This window comes from Lithobates pipiens, unplaced genomic scaffold, assembly GCF_037356315.1.
Source record: "Lithobates pipiens isolate NorthernLeopardFrog02 unplaced genomic scaffold, aLitPip1_a1.2 Scaffold_10, whole genome shotgun sequence".
NCBI lineage: Eukaryota > Metazoa > Chordata > Amphibia > Anura > Ranidae > Lithobates > Lithobates pipiens.
Genome location: NW_027507686.1, coordinates 111,687,922 through 111,708,918, shown reverse-complemented (window position 1 = coordinate 111,708,918; position 20,997 = coordinate 111,687,922). Strand labels below are relative to the sequence as shown.

Below are 20,997 nucleotides of genomic sequence, written 5' to 3'. Positions count from 1 at the left end.
TGCTTCACAATTCCCGGAAGTGACCTCGAGATTTGAAATCACAGAATAGAATCACAGTGATTTTATGGGAGGAAGATAATCGGCGTTCTGTATTGCGCCGCAAGGCAGGTTAAAGGCCCACAAAAGACGAGATTGCAGACATGGCGCTTCCCACTGCGTCCGGTGCCGCAGTACACTATGTTAAATTACTTTTTTTTATGTCTTAAAGGGGCCATTTGAATTTTTTTCTTTTTTTTCTTTTTTTTGTGACTACAGGAGGGGGGGGGGGGGAGGGGCACCCAGGTGCCCCTTATGGACAGGCTGCCACTGAAATTATCCTTGGGTATAATGTATTTAGCTCAATTCCAGGCTACAGTAGCCTTATTGATACTGTAGGAAGGAAAAGGGGGCTAAGCCTGGTACCGCTAGCCACGGATCCCATAACAATCTATTGGGTTAACACCCTACATTGGTAAATTTTTTATTCTTTCAGTAGGGAAATATTGACCTGAAGCCAAACCTAGGGGGGCTAGGAGACAGACATTTTATTGTTATGGTTTTACGAGCAGTAAATAGCAGCCTCATTATTGGCATTCTAAATTCAGGCTGGAAATGTTCTTAACCACTTCCCACCCAGCCAATGCACATATACGGCCGGGTGGGAGCCATCTACTCCTGATAGGACGTTCAGGAACGTCCATCAGGAGGAGCGGGATCGCGCGCGCGCCCGCGCAGCGGCGCGATCCCGATGCGCCCGTGTCACCCGGACACGGCGCATCTCAGATCGGCAGGAGGGCTCTGTGATTGGCCCTCCTGATCACATGACGGCCGTGTCCAATCACGGCCGTCATGTGATGTAAACAAACAGCCGGTTGCTAGGCAATCGGCTCCTCCCCTCCTCACACAGAAGTCATCACTGAGGAGAGGAGAGCAGATTGCTGCAGCCGGCTGATGATCAGTGAGTATGAGCTGTTTTTTACAGCTTTTTACTCACTGATCACCAGTCTAGTGTACACACAAATCACCACACAGTAAACACACCACACAGTATAAACACAATGTCCCCACACATGTCCCCAAAACATACATGTCCCCAAATAATAAAAACACATGTCACTAATAATAAAAACATGTCCCCCACATATGTCCCACTAAAATCACATGTCCCAATGATTATCTGCACACATATGTACGTGATCACCTGCACACATATGTACATGATCATTTGCGTACATATGTTCGTGATCACACAAACCAATTATTATACACTTAACGGAATTTTTTTTACCAAAAACATGTAGCAGAATACATTTTGGCTTAAATTCATGACAAAATTTGATTTTATTGGATTTCTTTTAAAATAGAAAAAAGAAAATATTGTTTTTTTCCCCAAATTTCCGTTTTTTTGCGCTTATGTCGCAAAAAATAAAAAACGGAGTCGTGAATAAATACCACCAAAATAAAGCTCTATTTGTGCGAACAAAATGATAAAAATTTAATTTGGGTACAGTGTAGCATGACTGCGCAATTGTCACTGAAAGCGCTATAGCGCTGAAAGCTGAAAATTGGGCTGGGAAGGAAGGGGGCGAAAGTTCCCTGTATTGTAGTGGTTAAATAAAAGAGATTTTAAGTGCATACCACACAGAGTTGCCAACCTTTTTTATTTGTACATTTACCTGGCAGTTGCTGTGGCTGAGGTCTGGGCACACATGGAGCTCTCTTACTAATTATGTTCATTTATGGGTTGTGGCATAACACCACTTCTTAAAAATTTTAGCACCTAAAATGTACTTGCCATCTATTGCGTTTTGACACGGTTCCATGCATATTTAGGCGTTTCTGTGCGTTTTTCTACATGTTTCTGTGCATTTTTCTGCATAGTTCTTTTTTTTCAAATGAATGTTTCCTCTGACCTAATGTTGTGGTTGAGAGGTGTTTTTGTCTGCATTTTGACACATTTACACCCATTTCTGTGCTTTTGTGGTGCACATTATGCAAACATTTTGCTGTTTGCTATTGAATGTAGAGAAACAATGCACTATTGTATTCTATGTGGCAGAGGTTCAGGAGGGAGAGGGGAGGGTTGGGAAATAGTCCCACCCAACTCCACAATGGCCAGGATGATGGGGAATTATATTTTTTCTTTTTCTGAATTATTTTCATTTATTTCCTTAATAAACAACAGACAAAACAAGACGAAACAAAACCTCATACACATTGAAGCAAAATATTAATGCAAGTTCAAGATCCAGTCACATTACATATCAGCCATCAATTCAAAAATAGAAAATAAAAAGAGAAAGATAATTAATGAAGGAGTATTTTAACTGGGCTAGGATCTAAACCATCCTATTTAACAAAATAAAATATTAATCCACATCAAATATAACAAAATTAGACTTTAGTCCCTTCTAACCACAGTGGTACCAGCCATCCTATATATATAAATGTCTATATTAAATCCATGGATCAATAACCCTCATGGGCATACAATCCTGTATATGGCTTATCCAGCCACTTTGCCCAATCTTTGTCAAAGTTACTGGGGCAGCCCCAATCGTGTAGGTGTCTCTGTATAGTGGGAGATTATTATTTACCAATTGTTTCCAGTATAAAAGTGTAAGAAAAGAGGGTTTCTTCCGATGTTAATCAATAGCTTTTCATGCATAAAATAATGTAATGTTAGTGAACACTTACTCTGGCACTGTAGGGCGAGTGGCCTCCACCAGACCCAACCAGCTTACAAACATCGAGAGCTGTAAAGGAGCGGAAGTGATAGAATTTTACAAATCCACCACTTCCACCCAAAAAAATAACTATATGGGCAAGTCCAGAAGATATGTGTAAAATCCCCCTGAGCCACGCCACACCACCAACATTCGGATGAACACACAGGATTTATCTTTTGAAGTCTGTGTGGCGTAATATATGCTCTATGTACCAATTTAGATTGAATCATGCGATCTCTCAAGGATACCAAAGATCGCAGAGGGAAATTCAACACACTCTTATAGTTTTCTAAGTCCAAATCCGGTATGTCTCGCATCCACCTAGCTCTAAGACCCTCCAATGGAAGGAGGGAAATTAAGGTAAAATGAGAATATAATCTGGAGGTGGACCTCTCCAAACATTCAGAACTAAGTACTGATTCTAGAGTGGATTGTATAATTAAACTAACTTGTGGAAACTGGGCATGAAATATATGAAAAAGCTGAAAGTATATAAATAAATGAGAACTAGGCAGGTTAAAAGTTGAAGTAAGTGTAGAAGGTAAAAGGTAGACTGTTTCCGATCAGTGACCACCAGAGAGAATAATTTGATATTATACTTAGTCCATATAACAGGCTCAGGTAATTTATAAAATTGAGAAAGTTTAGGATTAAACCATAAGGGGGCATTTTGGTGAGATTGCATCCTTAAGATAATGCTCACATCTAAGGCCAGCTTCCCAAGTTCGAAAAGTGTTGAGCATTGAAGCAGTCAACTGGTAGGGTGCCCTATGTCCCCTCAATACAAGTATCTTAAGGGCATCTATAGAACCTACCATCACTGCTTCCAACTGAGTAGAGGACTTAGATAAATCTGGACTTGCGACCGTAACCAACTGAGTGGCTAAAAAATATTTTTATATAAATCTGGAAAAGCTAGACCACCTTGGTCACAAGTGCGCATCAGGGTGGTCAATTTATATCTTGGGTTCTTTGATCTCCATAGAAAGGATGAGAAAAGTTGATTTAATTTTGTAGAGCCACTGAGGAGAGTGTCTGTCTAAAAGGGTACATCAATTTGGGTATAATTTTAATTTTTAGGAGATAAATACATCCCAATAAGGACAATGGTAGAGACTTCCACATTTTCAACTTTAACTCAATATCTCCTAGGATCAGAGTCAAATTCAAGAAGATAAATTCAGAAGCTTGGCAAGAGACTACAGCTCCTAAGTACTTGAAATTCTCTACCCCCTTGAAATTCTCTACCCTCTAATATAAGCCTCAGTATCTATTGGAAACAACAAGAACTTTGTCCAATTTACCTTCAGCCCAGTAACCGTTGAAAAACAGTCCAATATCTGTAAAGCCCCTTGAAGAGAGGGTCCAGCATCATTCAGAAATAATAAAAGATCATCTGCATACAAGGCTACCCTCTCCTCCAACCAACCAATCTGCAGCCCCTTAATATTATGGGACACGCAGAGGGCCTCCGCCACAGGCTCCATTGCAATAGTGAAGAGGGCCAGAGACAGAGAGCAGCCCTGTCAAGTTCCCCTAAATAACTAGAAGGAATTTGACAACCCTCCCCCCCATTTTCACTGCAGCTGTGGGATGTCTATATAAGACCTGCAACCATTTCATGAGTACCATTGGAAAGTCCATTCTACAGAGTACATAAAAAGGGCCATTCAAGAGTATCAAAAGCCTTCTCTATATCTAAAGAAGCAACAACCCTAGACCCTACATTAAGATGTGAAGCATGAATATTTGTAAAGAATCTCTGCAAATTCATATCAGTGGCCCTACTGGCCATAAACGCTGTCTGGTCTGGATCAATAATGTTAGGCATCATTGATTATAGTCGTTGGGAGATACGTTTTTGTCAAAATATTAATGTTCACATTCAAAAGAGCAATAGGCCTATATGAGGCACAGGATGACGGATCTTTTGGAGGCTTATAAATTAAGACTATATTGGCATGACTCATTGAGTCCGGCAGAGCTCTGTAGAGCTGTGTAGAAGCCATATCTCCTGATGGGATACGTATTTCCGAAATTGGAATACTAGGTTGTTAATGTTTAGCCATCATGGCCAAAAACCGACCATTATGATCCCCCTGCTTGACGGATTTCAGTTTATTTTTATATAAATTAATCCTCGTAGCCTCAGACATATGCAAATGCAGGACTTGTTTACCATGGAGTAAAGCGTTAAAGTTGGCCTCTGATGGATCTGGTATAGGCCTTAAAGGCATTCCATGTTATTACTGAAGTAGAAGACCCTGCATTAAATTCCCAGTACTCTGCTAAGAGGGACGGAATTTTATTAGCCACATCTGTTGATGTGGAATCCAAGGTGTTCCTAATCTCCACTGGGCTGCATCCCAAAAGTGATGAAAGCAAAGTGTAAGCATTAGCAGAGAATGATCAGATAACCCACTAGGCAAATATTTGACCTCTACCATGTCTGCTAATATAGCCAAATTAACAAAGGCTAGATTTATACAAGAAGCAGTCTCATAAGAAGTTGAAAAACAGGAATATGATCTAGTTAATGGGTTTTTCCATCGCTAAGCTCCTACCAATCCCACGGTCTGAGCCCAAGTAGAGAGCTCTTCAATTAAATATTTAAGGGGAATTAGTCTATCCAAAGCAGGGTCAAATATAGCGTTAAAGTCTCCCATTACCAATAATTTAGCTGGACCATACAAAGACATTTTTATACATACAAGAGACTAAAACAGTCCCTGCAAAAGGAGGCGGTACATACACACTAACAACCATGTAAACACAGCTAATACATGTTTACCCTGGGGGTCTGAGAAAGGAGGCTAAACTGTATACTCTTTTCACATATTCTCTTGCGGATCTCCATATAAGACTTGCGGTGTTGCTGAACTTCATGAGAATAATCCGGAAAAAATAATAAGTGTAATAATAAGTGTTTTCAAAAGCTATGTCTTGTTAGCCCTATTAGCAGCCAGGACCCTATCTCTATCTTGATAATTCAGTAGTTGTAATAAGAAGGGCCTAGAGGGAGCCCCCGGTTTAGGTAGTTTTGTTGGGACTCTATGGGCCCGCTCCACCGCCAAGGTTGGTGGCATATTATCCAGGCCCAAAACAGTAATATGAAATTGCTCTGCAAATTCTGTTTGGTTTTGTCACTTTAGCTCTTTCAGGTAGACCCAGAGTGTGAATATTTTTCAGTCTAAGACGATTTTCAGTATCAATAGCCCGTTCCTGCAGTCATCTGACCTGTAGCTGCAGTATCCTCAGCTGTTTAGAGTCACACTGAGTCAAATCTTCCAACGTGGAGGCCCTACTTTCTACCTCAGAGACCCTGGCTTTAAACACATCTAGGTCCTGACAGATCTGGGAAACATCTGAAGCTATAAGATCCTTTTGCCCCTTAGGAGTCTCTTTACACTCCATAATGGCTGCAGCCAAAAATGAATCTTCTACAAGGGTAGTTGGTGCATCATTAAATAGCTTTAAGGTAGTGGTAGTTGTCATCCCTGTGTTTACTATTTTTTCTTTCCTTGTAGGGAAAATAACAGTTGCTTCAATTGAGTCTGATACTAGCTTACTTAATGTCACTGAACAAGTCTGAGGCTGAGACATCTATCCACAGCCAAAACAAAAAAATGAAAAAGCGTTCGTTGTCCCAAGAGATAGAGGCAGTATTTAAAGCCCTATTACCAGTAACCTTATCACTATCACTGGCAATTTGAATGTTTGAGATGGGCTAAAAAAAGAGGAGGAATCTGAATCCGAATAAAAATCGCATAACATCAATAGCCAAAGATAGCTCAAGATCCAATTATATATTCAGCTATGAAGGCCGCTGAGGAGTCTCAAACCAACTATTGTGGGGTGCAGTTAAAGTACAGTACAGTACTCAAGTATATTTAGTTTAGTTACACTGTAATAGGGCTCAGTCACAAGAAAAAAAATACCTGTAGCAAGATGACCACTGCTCACACCACTGGGTCTGGAACTGAAGCTCAGCCGTCCATCCACAAAAGGATGTATGGTCAGTCTCTTCCAATTTCTTTTGTCCAATCTCCTTATGAGACCACAAGTGGTTACCAGCAACTGATGAACCAACAGGTGTACAGGCTCAGGATAATGCAGGATAATAGATACCAGCTGGCCTCCTCAGGAGCTGTGAACCCGGGAGACAGCAACAAGGGACACAGCAGGCTAGAGCAGGTTAGTACAGGTAAATGCAGGTTAATGCAAGTTAATGCAAATGAATGCTGCCATTATAGCTAGGAAGAAGCCGGGCCAGGATCCAGAGACTGAGTGGGAGCCTGGATAAAGCAGGATGCAGCCCCCTCACCACTCTCTACACGCTCCACCCGCCACACTCCACGCTGAGCCACGATGTAATCTCCCGACACTTCCCAATCCTCTGTGAGTCCCCGGCTGAGTCAGCTGAGTTAGTAACCGATGGCCTCGGCTATCTCCGGTCACCGACACAATCATCAGAGAAGGCGTCTCAGGAGCATGTTAGGATAGCAGGAGTTCTCCACAGGATGTCCACTCAGAACCTCATTCAGTCACACCTCCCCCCATCCCCGGCCATGCCTCTCCTCTTATTCTATTTATATTTCAGAATTATATTTCAGAATTCCAGAGGGTGGTGATATTCTTTTGTCAAGAGATGTAACATTTGAAACATTTATTTTAAGTATGAGGCACAAACTGAGAGGCTAAATTATATGGAGTGGAGGGGAACATATATAAGGTTTTGTAGTTAGAAAGCCCCTTCATGTATTGTGTTACATGTTCTGTAATCTAAACAATTAACATCACTCTTGTTATTCACCAGGTCGGCAGCTCACCATATTCAACAGCCAGGCAGCCATCAAAGTTGGTGGAAAGGACCAAGGACGGCCATTCCAGGGTCAGATCTCAGGCTTGTATTACAATGGTCTAAAGGTGCTCTCCCTAGCTGCAGAGAGTGACCCCAATATCAGGACGGAAGGCAATCTTATGCTTGTTGGTGAGGTTCCATCAGTCATGACCACTGAGACAACAGCCACTACACTTTTGGCTGACATGTCTACCACTATCATGGAAACAACTACAACCATGGCCACCACCACCACTAGGAAAGGGAGATCTCCAACCATGAGAGACAGCATCGCACAAGTAAGTACAACATTGCAGTTTTCATGTATGTTAAAAATAACAGTATTCATTAACAAACACTAGCCTTAACATAGTGGTTTTACTAATGAATTTTTCTATCATATTTCACTATTTTTTACAGCTTTGAAAGTTTGTAAAATACCCCCAAACCATATGTTTCCTGAAAGCACAGGTGTTTTTGATTTTGTGCACCCTGCAATACTTGTACACAGTACACGTGTTTGTCAAAACATTATTTTCTATAAAAAGACACTAAAATCATTATTAGCGCACACAAACTCATATGCAGATTGAAGGTATGCAAAACTGTATTCAAGCTACTTATGGTAAAAAACTATAAGTTGGCTTCACACCTTTTGTGCTGTGGTATGTGTATTACGATTAAATTATGTAAGCATACATTTTTTTCCGAATGCAGCATGTTACCAGATCATGGCACATATTGAGTTGAATTAATGTTGTTTACAAAATTATTTAAAAAAATAATAATATTTGTGTCCCTTCGTGGTCGGCAAAAAAAATAAAATAATAATAAATAACATCAAGCACTGTAGTGTATATTAACACCATAACACATGCCCAGTATATCAATAGATCATTGTTTCATTAGTGGCAAGAATACATGTAACATACCACATTGTGTGTAATCATGGGGGGGGGGCTTCTTTCTGTTTTTTTTTGTGTGGGATTTTTTTTTTATAGTACTGTTACTAGGAGGCTTTGGGGAAATATGAAGGGTCTAAATAAACCCCTGATGTTTATCTTTTGGGACTAAAATAAGGAGAATGGAGTCCTCATGTTTTTCTCCTCTACCACCTTGTATTTAGTGAACAAAGAAATGTTCAGAGAAAAAAAGAAAGCACAGGTGCCTCTGAGTGTAGACTATTAAATAATTTATTCCAAGCATAAAGAATAAAACTCACATGGTGAAGGATAAGAACTGGCATATATTGTAAAACGTCTGATGAGTGGAAACTGCACAGAACCACGCTGGGAGCCATCTCTGCCGCTTGTAGGGCTGACCTGGCCAGCTAGATGTTGGTAAGGAGAGCCAAGGGCGAGGCTGGAACACAAGCTGGAATGCAGCACCTGACCGTGATGACATCACTGGTGTGCTCGCTATGTATTTTTTAGCATGTGCACTTGGGAGATACAAACAATGTGGGCTCCCTTGTCTCTGCATGTTTGGAGATTGTTTCTACTAACCCCAACAAGGCTGGACATGAATCAGTTGACGTTCCTTCTCCTTTCCATATATTAGAGCTTGGAGCTCTCAAGACTGATAAGATGGACATTGCGTTACTTTAGTAACATTTCCACTAGCGTCACTTTCCATATGTTTTTCCCTGTATAAAGAAATGTTCAGCACTGAGCACTTCTGTGTTCACTCACAAAAGGAAGTGATCATAAACATGTAATTTATGTTTACCAATCCCTTCAGGTGTTCATTCAAGAAACTGAATAGATCCGTAAACATGAGAGACGTTTACCAATCCTCCTGCTCCCCATTCAGAACAGATCTGACCCTCCCTGCTGTGTGACCTCAATATGATCCCCTGCACAACCTGCTGTCATTGCTGCCACAGGCAGGGGGGAGAGCAGCAGGTTGTGGGTACAAGGCAGGAAGGATCCAATAAAAGGCAGGGCACAAAGTTCTGGGTGGAGGGGGGGCACTAACATTTTTTATGAGTTATTTCATTTGACGTTTTTTCAGCCACTGATTGCAGCCATTCATTAATAACCCTAGGAGACCAGGAAAATTCAGCTTCTGAGTTACTGAGCCAGTCAGCTGCAAGCAGTTCTATTCTTGTATCCCTTATATCACTGGCAATGAATAAGTCAATTATTTGACTTAAAGTACATTTTTGAGGATTAATGTTCGGAGCTGTCATTGCAGATTTAGTGATAAAAAAATGCTTGCCTTCTGTATTATGACTTCATTATGTACTGTACAAAGTCACTAACATATACTGTAGCTCCTGAAGTCTAAAAGTAGGTATTCCCCTCCTGCATTTGGTTTTTGGGTCAGTGTTCCAGTAGCTAGTGCAGCTAGGATAGAATGACAGCCCAAAGCTGGCAACTTTACAATCAAGTTCACTTTTAGAAATGCCTGACTTTCTAATAACAACAAATAATATAGGATGGTTTTATCTTTTCAAGTCTACAATATTTTAAATATGTGTTGGTTGCAACCAGCATTATATGAGAACATCTTGGCTATGAATGAAAATGAAAGTTTTTTTTTTGTATAGCCTGTAAAGATTTAGGTGTCCAAGAGCAACTTTATTTGCTCATTTAAAAAAAAAAAAAGTCCAGTGCACCCCATGTGATATGGTGCTGTGCGTCAACAGTATCTCACAAAAGTGAGTATACCCCTCACATTTATATAAATATTTTATTATATCTTTTCATGTGACAACACTGAAGAAATAATACTTTGCTACAATGTAAAGTAGTGTGTGTATAGCTTGTATAACAGTGTAAATTTGCTGTCCCCTCAAAATAACTCAACACTTAGCCATTAATGTCTAAACTGCTGGCAACAAAAGTGAGTACACCAGAGCTTCATATGTTGTCACTGGAGTCCTCTTCCACTCCCCCATAATGACATCATGAAGCTGGTGGAAGTTAGAGACCTTGCAATCCTCCACCTTCCATTTGAGGATGCCCCACAGATGCTCAATAGGGTTTAGGTCTGGGGACATGCTTGGAAAGTCCATCACCTTTCCTCAACTTCTTTAGCAAGTCAGTGGTCGTCTTGGAGTTGTGTTTGGGGTTGTTATGTTGGAATACTGCCCTGTGGCCGAGTCTCCGAGGGGAAGGGATCATGCTTTGCTTCAGTATGTCCCAGTACATGTTGGTCCCTCAATGAACTGTAGCTCCCCAGTGCCAGCAGCCAGCAGCACTCATGCAGCCCCAGACAATGACACTTCCACCACCATGCTTGAATGTAGGCAAGACACTTGTCCTCTTGACTCCGTTGCAGCCATACATGCTTGACACCACCAGAACCAAATAGGTTCATCTTGGTCTCATCAGACCACAAGACATGGTTCCTGTAATCCAGTGAGAGGTATACTCACTTTTGTAAGATACTGTATATATTTTTATAGCACACTTCCTTGTGTCACCTAATACAGTAACCACCTAATTCAATAATCAATTATATACAGTGGCAAATAAACATAAATGATTTCCTTTGATGTAATTTTTTTCAAATTAAAATGTCCTGGTAATCATTTCATATATGTATGCAAGTATACTCCAGGTGAATACCACCACAATTCACAAGGATGCAATTAAAAAATGTACAACAGATGCAAGTCTCCTATAGTCCCTGTATCAATGTGAAGATGCCTTGATATCTGTTTATTGCCACGGTAAGTCCCACCACGATTTATAACTGCAATCACCTTCATGTATGGATCTTTTTACAAAATAGGTAACTTACGTTTTCCCCTTTTAAAAGGGGTGCTTCAAGGACTGCAAAAGTCTTAACTCCCTGGTTGTCTGTCCCCCCACTCACTGTCAAATGGATGAATTACTCCATAACAAAACATGCCCTTCTCGGATACCTCGGCCTTTCACTAAGAAGAAGACACTGCATACATTAATTGGTGTGCTGGAAACATTGCGAAACATGCGAACCAGGGCACATTGAAGGGCAAATAGTGATAATAAATACCTGTGTATGTACACTGCAACTGGTGCTAGGGTAACTGCGGTTTTCTCATTGATAATAGCACATGCTAAATACAATTGGTTAATTTAATCAAATTGGTTGTGTGTCTAGTAGGTGTTCCCAGTTGATTAACCCTTCTGATGCTTATCTCATTCCTATTACTTCTAATATATCTTTGAAATGTGTTTTTTTTCTTTTTTACCCAAATCTTTCAATACATTACAAAGAACAAAGAAGTGTTTCTAAAACCAATAAATTAATATTTTCAGATCTTGATCTTTAAAGGTGACCATACACTGCAATCAGATCTTAAATAAATTAGATATACTACAAGAGCCTGTTTGGTTTCCTATAATTTGAATTCATTATTCAACAATAAAAATGCAATATTCTTTTAAATATCGTGCCTGGGGGTGTCCTTAGTATGCCTGTAAAGTAGCGCATCTTTCCCGTATTTAGAACAGTACCACAGCAAAATGAAATTTCTAAAGGAAAAAATGTAATTTAAAACTGCTCGTGGCTGTAATGTATTGTTGGATCCCGGGAGAATACATAAAAATCATTAAAAAAAAGGTCATGGTTTCCCCCCCCAGTCCATTACCAGGCCCTTTGGGTCTGGTGGGGGTCCCCCCAAAATCCATACCAGACCCTTATCTGAAGGACACAACCGGCAGGCCACAGAAAAAGGGGGTGGGATGAGAGAGCGCCCCCCTCTCCTGAACCATACCAGGTGACATGCCCTCAACATGGGGAGGGTGTTTTGGGGGGCGGGGTCACTAATTTACATCACCAAGTGGCCCCGCCCTCAGCTATATAACAGCTATTTAAAGCAAAAAACCTGCAGTCAGCTGGACGCCTCCCATGGAGGTGGAGTTTTTCAGCTTTTTTTCTCAGGTTGTCGAACGCTGTGATCGAACATGGATAGACATTGCGGGACATTTTTATTTTAAATTTTTTAATAAAGGACTTGTCTAATGTAATTTTTTCTTTTTTTGATACCTTGGTGAATTTGTAGGGGTACATTGTGTCCGATATTCATATGGGGGGCGAGATCTGGGAGTCTCCTTGTTAAAGATTCCAGATTCTAGAAGGCCCCCCCCCCCCCGAGCAGACCCCCACAACCACTGGGCAAGGGTTGTGGGGAAGAGGCCCTTGTCTCCATGGGGACCCCAAAACATCCACCCCATATTGAGGGCATGTGGCCTGGTACAGTTCAGGGGGGGTGCTCTCTCCCTTCTGCCATGTTGTGTGCTCGCATAAGGGTCTGGTATGGATTTGGGGGGGGACCCACTCCATTTTTTGCTTAATTTTGGCTCAGGGTTCCACTTAAAATCCATACCAGACCTGCAGGGCCTGGTAATGGACTGGGGGGAACTCATGCCTTTCTTTCAATGATTTTTATCTATATTGCCGGCATCCGAAAATACATTACAGCCATGTGCAGTTTTAAATGAAGTTTACATTTTGCTGTAGCATAGTAAAACACATCACACAAATTAGCTAATTTACAGGTAGACTAAGGTGACCTTCCCAGCCATGATATTTAAAGGAATATTTCATTTTTATTGTTTCACTTTAAGAATTATTAAAATGGTTGTTTTTAAACCTTTATTTTGCATTGATACATGTCCCCTGGGGCAGGACCTGGGTGCCCAAACACTTTTTTTATGGCAATAACATGAATATAAGCCTTTAAAATTATCACTTTTGGTTTTTCATGTTTTGTCCCATAAACTTTAACTATTTGCATGATCTCGCAGATCACTTGAATTTGCCGAGAACGCCCCATATTGTTCAAATGGGCGCACACCCGATGTTTCAATCTAACTTACGTTCGACTCGAACATCGGGCTCTTCCCTAATGAGATGATAATGAGATAATCCCTAATAACACACTTTTTCATGACATTATATAACAGATGCTACATAATAAACTAATTCTGACTGACCAATACCCAGCTCTGCTTTACCTTGCCCTTACCCATGAATGGAGACCACACCAAGCTGGAGTAAATATTGGCTGTAGCCGCCATTTTTTATTAACACTCAAGTAAATTTACATAACTTTATAAAACAACCGTTAAACCATACTGAAACCATACTTGCATCAGTCTTTGCAGGAAAACCTCAAGCTTGTCACATGTTCCAATCCGGCACTGCTATGCCTTAAACTTAAATAGGCCTCCAGCTGACATGATAGCTCAGAGACAGCCAAACACTGACCACAGTGCACCCATTAACCAAATTCCAGCTAAACATTTATTAGCTGGAATAGCACCAATGGGACCCATACCACCAATTGGTCCTGAACTCTTCCATATCCGAGGTTACTTCCTTCACCCACAAAGACCAACAGCCCACCACTGCCACGACATCCTGCATCAATTGTACTGTGGAAAAAAGAGTTATCGTGTGTTAGCAAGCAATCAATGCATATACAAACCTTCTTCAATGGAGGGAGGGTGGGAAGCTCGCTCCCAATTCTACCACTGAGATGGGGAGGGACACACGTGCTGCAGTGGCGGAATTATAGGGGTCGCCAAGATCGCCATGGCGACCGGGCCCCTTGCTGCAGGTGGCCTGAGGGCCCCCTGTACTCTTCGATAGGAGGGGAGGCTGAGAGGAGCTCCCCGATCATCAGCCGAACTGAAATCGGCACTGTGCGGGAGCTCCTCACATTAGGCTTAGTGAAAGCACAGTGTGTGCTCTTTGTCTCCCCCTAGAGTGCAGTACCCGGCAGGAAGAGCAAAAGGTAAATGTCTGCTGTTTTTTTTTAATAAGACTATCTACTGTATTTGTGTTTGTATGTGTGTGTGTGTGTGTGTGTGAGCATGCTTGTATGTGCATGTGTGTGAGCATGCTTGTATGTGCATGTGTGTGAGCATGCTTGTATGTGTGTGTGAGCATGCTTGTATGTGTGTGAGCATGCTTGTGTGTGCATGTGTGTGTGTGAGCATGCTTGTGTGTGTGAGCATGCTTGTATGTGCGTGTGTGTGAGCATGCATGTATGTGCGTGTGAGCATGCTTGTGTGTGCGTGTGAGCATGCTTGTGTGTGTGAGCATGCTTGTGTGTGTGTGAGCATGCTTGTGTGTGTGTGAGCATGCTTGTGTGTGTGTGAGCATGCTTGTATGTGCGTGTGTGTGTGAGCATGCTTGTATGTGCGTGTGTGTGTGAGCATGCTTGTATGTGTGTGTGTGTGAGCATGCTTCTATGTGGGTGTGTGTGTGTGTGTGTGAGCATGCATGTGTGCGTGTGTGCGAGCATGCATGTATGTGTGTGTGAGCATGCCTGTATGTGTGTGCGTGAGCATGCTTGTATGTGTGTGTGTGAGCATGCATGTATGTGTGTGCGTGTGTGTGCGTGTGTGTGAGCATGCATGTATGTGTGTGTGTGAGCATTAATGTATGTGTGTGTGAGCATGCTTGTGTGTGTGTGAGCATGCTTGTATGTGTGTGAGCATGCATGTATGTGTGTGTGTGTGTGTGAGAATTAATGTATGTGTGTGTGTGTGTGAGCATGCTTGTGTGTGTGTGTGTGTGTGTGTGTGAGCATTAATGTATGTGTGTGTGTGTGAGCACTCTTGTGTGTGTGAGCATGCTTATATGTGTGCGTGTGAGCATGCTTGTATGTGTGTGTGTGAGCATGCTTGTATGTATGTGTGTGTGTGTGTTCATATATGTATGTGTATGTATGCATGTGTGTGTGGCGGTGCATCCAAAAGGGTGCACAGGTTCCACCCCCTCTATGACCAATGGATAGATTCATGCATAGCATAGCAGGAATCTATCCATGGCCACCGCTGCCACCCCCATATTTAGGTGTCTGGTCCCTTTTGGGGTGCCGGGTGCCTGAATTACAGCGGTGGGGGGTATTTTTGCAGCACCTGATTAGAGCCATGGGCTCTAATAGGCTTTAAAATAGGTGAACTGTGAGCGCCATGCTTGACGCTCACAGTCTACCCAGGTGTGTTAGAAAAGTGAATTAATATTCACTTTCCTAACACTGAACCACCTCTCCACCAATCAGGTGTGCGGGTCTTTTACCCATCACCAGAGTGGCTGAAACGATAGGTGCAGCTATTGGATGCCCATCAATAGGAGAGGACGGAAGATGAGGATGGCAGTAGCTGCATGGAGGACCCCGCTCATGGCCGTTACCCGCTGCCCCACCAAGACAGGGTAAGTGGCGGGCAGACAGTGAGCGGGCGGTGGGGATTCACAGTGGCAGCATTTGATGGGCACAGTAGCAGAATTTGATGGGTACACTGGCAGCATTTGATGGGCACAGCGGTGGCAATTGATGGGCACAGCGGTGGCAATTGATGGGCACAGTAGTGACATTTGATGGTACAGTGGTGGCATTAGATGGTACAGTGGTGGCGTTTGATGGGCACAGTGGCTGTAATTGATGTTTTTTAAATCGGTTCCTTTATATGCAGCCACCCACTTGGGACTGGGCCCTGGTGTTCCACCATCGGGCTTGGAGAAAAGAGCCCTGTCCGGAGGTCGGGTAGGGGGGGGCCGCCATGGTTTCCTGCATCGGGGCCCTGAAGATTCTAGTTATGCCACTGACGTGTTGCTTCATGCAGCTAGCTCCTCCCCCTGCCTAATCCACCAATCTACTAATCTTACATAAACTCTATTCTCCCTGTGCCCTGCTTAACCCTGTCATGCCCTCCCTTTAATTATGTCATTTAATTTCCTTTTGCTCCAGGCTTCTCTAGACATTGCTAGATTGATCGGGAATCTTCAAACTATGGCTCTCCAGTTGTTTCGGAACTACATGTCCCATTAGGCATTGTAAAACTTTGACATTCACAGACATGACTAGGCATGATGGGAATTGTAGTTCTTGAACAACTGGGGGGCCATAGTTTGAAGACACACACGCACACACACACACACACACACACACTGAAGCAGAAAGAAATATACATTGGCCCAGAAGTGAATCTGTACATCATTTAGACATACACACACAACCCACACAAACACCACCCCATGTAAAAAGAAATAAAAAATTGTCTTGATTTGCAAATATGGATCATTAATAATGGACGAACTTCCGACGGGACGTTTCGCGAACGCCTCGTTCGCGGCAGGCCCCATTGACTTCAATGGGAGGCGAACTTTGCAAACCTACAGGTCAAATTTGCAGCCACAAAATAATTACTAGCTGTGCAAACATAGTCCCACCACATGGCCAATGACATAACACATGTATGAGGTGAATCTGGGATCGACAACTACAAGCATTCTTTTTTTATACGTGAAATTGTTGTGACAATTCAGGACTGTGGAGCGCATGAAGGCAATGGAGGAGAGGGAAGGTCAGGGTAGGCAAAGAAGAGGGTGCAGGAGATGATCACCAGCAGCGTGACATACAGCAATGACACCTGCACCGCGATAGAGTGATCTGACACCAGCACCGTGATAGAGAGTACTGACATCAGCAGCGTGACAATGACACCTGCACCGTGATAGAGTGATCTGACACCAGCACCGTGATAGAGAGCACTGACATCAGCAGCGTGACATAAAGCACTGACACCAGCACCGTGATATACAGCACTGACACCAGCACCGTGATAGAGAGCACTGACATCAGCAGGGTGACATACAGCAATGGCACCTACAGCGTGATAGAATGATCTGACACCAGCAACGTGATAGAGAGCACTGACATCAGCAGCATGACATAAAGCACTGACACCAGCACCGTGATATACAGCACTGACACCAGCACCGTGATAGAGAGCACTGACATCAGCAGAGTGGCATAAAGCACTGACACCAGCACCGTGATATACAGCACTGACACCAGCACCGTAAGCAGCCCCAGGAGGAAGTCAGCATAGCGCAGGGATGGTGGGAGCCCCTCATAATGAGCATAGCACAGGGATGGTGGGAGCCCCTCATAATCTGCACAGCAGAGGTACAGCCCCAGGAGGAAGTCAACACAGCACAGGGATGGTGGGAGCCCCTCATAATATGCACAGCAGAGGTACAGCCCCAGGAGGAAGTCAGCACAGCACAGGCATGGTGGGAGCCCCTCATAATAAGCAGCCCCAGGAGGAAGTCAGCACAGCACAGGGATGGTGGGAGCCCCTCATAATAAGCAGCCCCAGGAGGATGTCAGCATAGCACAGGGATGGTGGGAGCCCCTCATAATAAGCAACCCCAGGAGGAAGTCAGCACAGCACAGGGATGGTGGGAGCCCCTCATAATAAGCAGCCCCAGGAAGAAGTCAGCACAGCACAGGGATGGTGGGAGCCCCTCATAATAAGCATAGCACAGGGATGGTGGGAGCCCCTCATAATATGCACAGCAGAAGTACAGCCCCAGGAGGAAGTCAGCACAGCAAAGGGATGGTGGGAGCCCCTCATAATGAGCATAGCACAGGCATGGTGGGAGCCCATCATAATATGCACAGCAGAGGTACAGCCCCAGGAGGAAGTCAGCACAGCACAGGGATGGTGGGAGCCCCTCATAATAAGCAGCCCCAGTAGAAATATGACACCGCTCAACCTCTTCAAACAGGAGGGTACGGGTATATAGTACGGTGTGCTTTGTTTGGACAAGGAAGTGAGCCAAATGAAGAAAGAAGGTATGTGTGCTCGATTAAAAAAATTGTTTATAGACATATACATGGTCTACTGGTCACATGTGTTGAATTCCTCTGAGATCCATGCCTCATTCATTTTTAGAAATGTTAAGTAGTTAACACTGTCTTGAGCTAGGCGAGTATGCTTATCGGTCACGATCCCCCCTGCTGCGCTGAACGTCCTTTCGGACAGGACACTGGACGAGGGGCAAGCCAACAGTTTGATTGCAAATTGGGCAAGCTCTGGCCAGAGGTCAAGCCTGCCCACCCAGTAGTCCAGGGGTTCATCACTCCTCAGAGCATCCACATCGGCCATTAACCCGATGTAGTCGGACACCTGACGGTCTAGGCGTTCCCTGATGCTGGATCCGGATGACACCTGTCGATGGGTCGGCTGAAAGAATGACCTCATATCCGAAGTCACCAACACATCTTCAAACCGGCCTCTTCTTGCAGGCGCTGTTGGATTGGTACCCGCAACTCCTTCTCTGGGAGTGGGAATTGCTCCTCTGCCAGCGCACGCAAATGCAGAATGCAGCATTTCTCAAAGCAAGGCCTGGAAGTGCTCCATTCTGACAGCCCTCTGTGACAGCGGTAACATTTCCGCCATTTTGTGTTTGTACTGGGGGTCTAAGTATGTTGCCACCCAGTACTGGTCTTTTACCCTTATGCTTTTTATACGGGGGTCCCTATTAAAACACTGGAGCATGAAGGCTCCCCATTTGCACTAAACTGGAAGCGGTGTGGTGGCCTGGCTCCTGCTCATCATTCAGGATAATGTCGTCCTCTTCATTCTCCTCTCCCCATCCACGCACAGCAACAGGGATCCCAGAAAGGTTTAAAGCATGCTCTTCTTGCTCCTCCTCATGCGCCCCGGCACCATCCTCCTCTGACTTCTCTTCAGACTCCTGTTGTTCACTTGTCTCAGATAGAGTAGCCCCCCTGGGAATTCATCCAGCATTGCGACTTCCTCATCTTCCCGCTCCTGCTCCTCCACAGCTTGATCAATGACACAACGTAATGCATGCTCCATAAAGAAGGCATAAGGTACCATGTCACTGATGGCGCCATGGCTGCGACTGACCAGTTTGGTGATCTCCTCAAATGGCCGCAGAAGTCTGAATGCGTCGCGCATGAGCAGCCACTGACGCGGTGAAAAAAAACCCAGCTCCCCAGAACCTGTCCTGCCGCAGAGTTCATACAGGTAGACGTTAACTGCACGTTTCTGCTGGAGCAGCCTATCAAGCATATAGAAGGTTGAGTTCCATCGCGTCGGGCAATCGCAAATAAGACGTCTGACCGGTAGATTGTGTCGCTGCTGAATGTCAGCAAGGCAAGCCAGGGCCGTGTAAGATCTTCTGAAATGGGCCGAGGTGTCCTGGACCCCAGGGTAATTGACAACTAATTGGTGCACGACCAAGTTTAAGATGTGTGCCATGCATGGCACGTGCGTAATTTTTCCCTGCTAAGCAGGTTGGCACCGTTGTCACACATCACTTTACCAACTGTCAAATTGAGCGGTGTTAGCCACTGATCTGCCTGTGAACGCAAAGCTGAAAGGAGTGCCGGGCAGTGTGGCTCTTGGCTTCCAGGCACAACAGACGCAGCACGGCATGGCAACGTCTCACCTGGCATGTCGAATGGGTTCTGGGGAGCTTGGGCGGCGCAGCGGAAGCAGCGGAAAAGGAGGAGTCAGCCGAGGAGGAGAGGGAGGAGGATGGAGTAGGAGGAGGAGGAGAAGAAGAGCCAGGCCTGCATGCAATCCGTGGCGGTAAAACCAAATCTACACGGGTGCCACGGGTTGCATGCTTGACGGCTGTCAGAAGGTTCACCCAGTGGGCAGTAAAAGTGATATACCTTCCCTGCCTGTGTTTGCTAGACCACGTGTCTGTGGTCAGATGAATCTTGGCACCGACACTGTGTGCCAGAGATACATTCACTTGCCACTGAACATGACCATATAGCTCTGGGATGCCCTTCTCTGAGAAATACTTCCTTCCTGGGACCTTCCATTGTGGTGTTCCAATGGCCACAAATTTTCGAAAGGCCTCCGAGTCCACCAGTTTATATGGCAGTAGTTGGCGGGCTATGAGTTCTGACAAGCCAGCCGTCAACTGTTGGGCAAGAGGGTTATCCGGCGTCATCATTTTTTTACGCTCGAACATTAGGCCCACGGAAGCCTGCCTTTTTGCAGAAAAACGTGAGCTTGGCGTGATGGAAGGTGGAGTGGAGGACAATTGTGAGGAGAGAGGAGAAGGAGAAGTAGAAGACGAGGCTGGACAGTGAGAGCCTGGAGTGTCTCTTTGTGTGTTCTGTTGCTCCCACTGGGCTCGGTGATGGCTGCTCATGTGCCTTCTTAAGGCGGTCGTCCCTAGGTGAGTGTTGGGCTTACTGCGACTAATGCGCTGACTGTAAAGATTGCAGATGGCAACGCTATTGTCAGCAGCGGACACGTTAAAAAAAGCCCACACTGCAGAGCCATGTGCCGGCGTCCTGGGAGCGCCAGATGTGACCGTACATGGCCGATGACTCGCTCCTGATACATTAGCAGTCTGCTTTGTCCCTCCTGTGCAATGTAAGTTATTCCTGCTTCTCCTCCCTATCTGCTGGTCCATATCTCCCTCTGAACTCCCCTCCTCTTCCTCTCTTGTGGGCACCCATGTGACATCACTAGACATGTCATCATCGACGTCACCTTCCCCACCGCTATAAGTAGAGATCTCGGAGTAGGCAGCAACACCAGGGACCAACCTCCTCCTTGGGCTGATCTGGGTACTGTCGTCAGACTGCTGAGTGTTGTTGATACCTCCTCTTCCTGATCCAATGCCAAGAGTGGCTGCGCATCAGAAATGTCTTGATATGGA

At 44.3% G+C, this 20,997-nt stretch overlaps 1 protein-coding gene across 31 annotated transcripts in view; it reads left to right on the top strand.

The window, feature by feature from the left end:
• The window catches only part of LOC143934091 (neurexin-2-like), a 3,463,823-nt gene that overhangs the window by 3,304,259 nt on the left and 138,567 nt on the right, over positions 1 to 20,997 (top strand). For all 31 annotated transcript variants that reach the window (XM_077457482.1, XM_077457436.1, XM_077457661.1 and 28 more), the window contains one exon: positions 7,525 to 7,847. In XM_077457482.1, the coding sequence (XP_077313608.1) occupies positions 7,525 to 7,847 (323 nt within the window). The remainder of the gene's footprint in view (positions 1 to 7,524; positions 7,848 to 20,997) is intronic.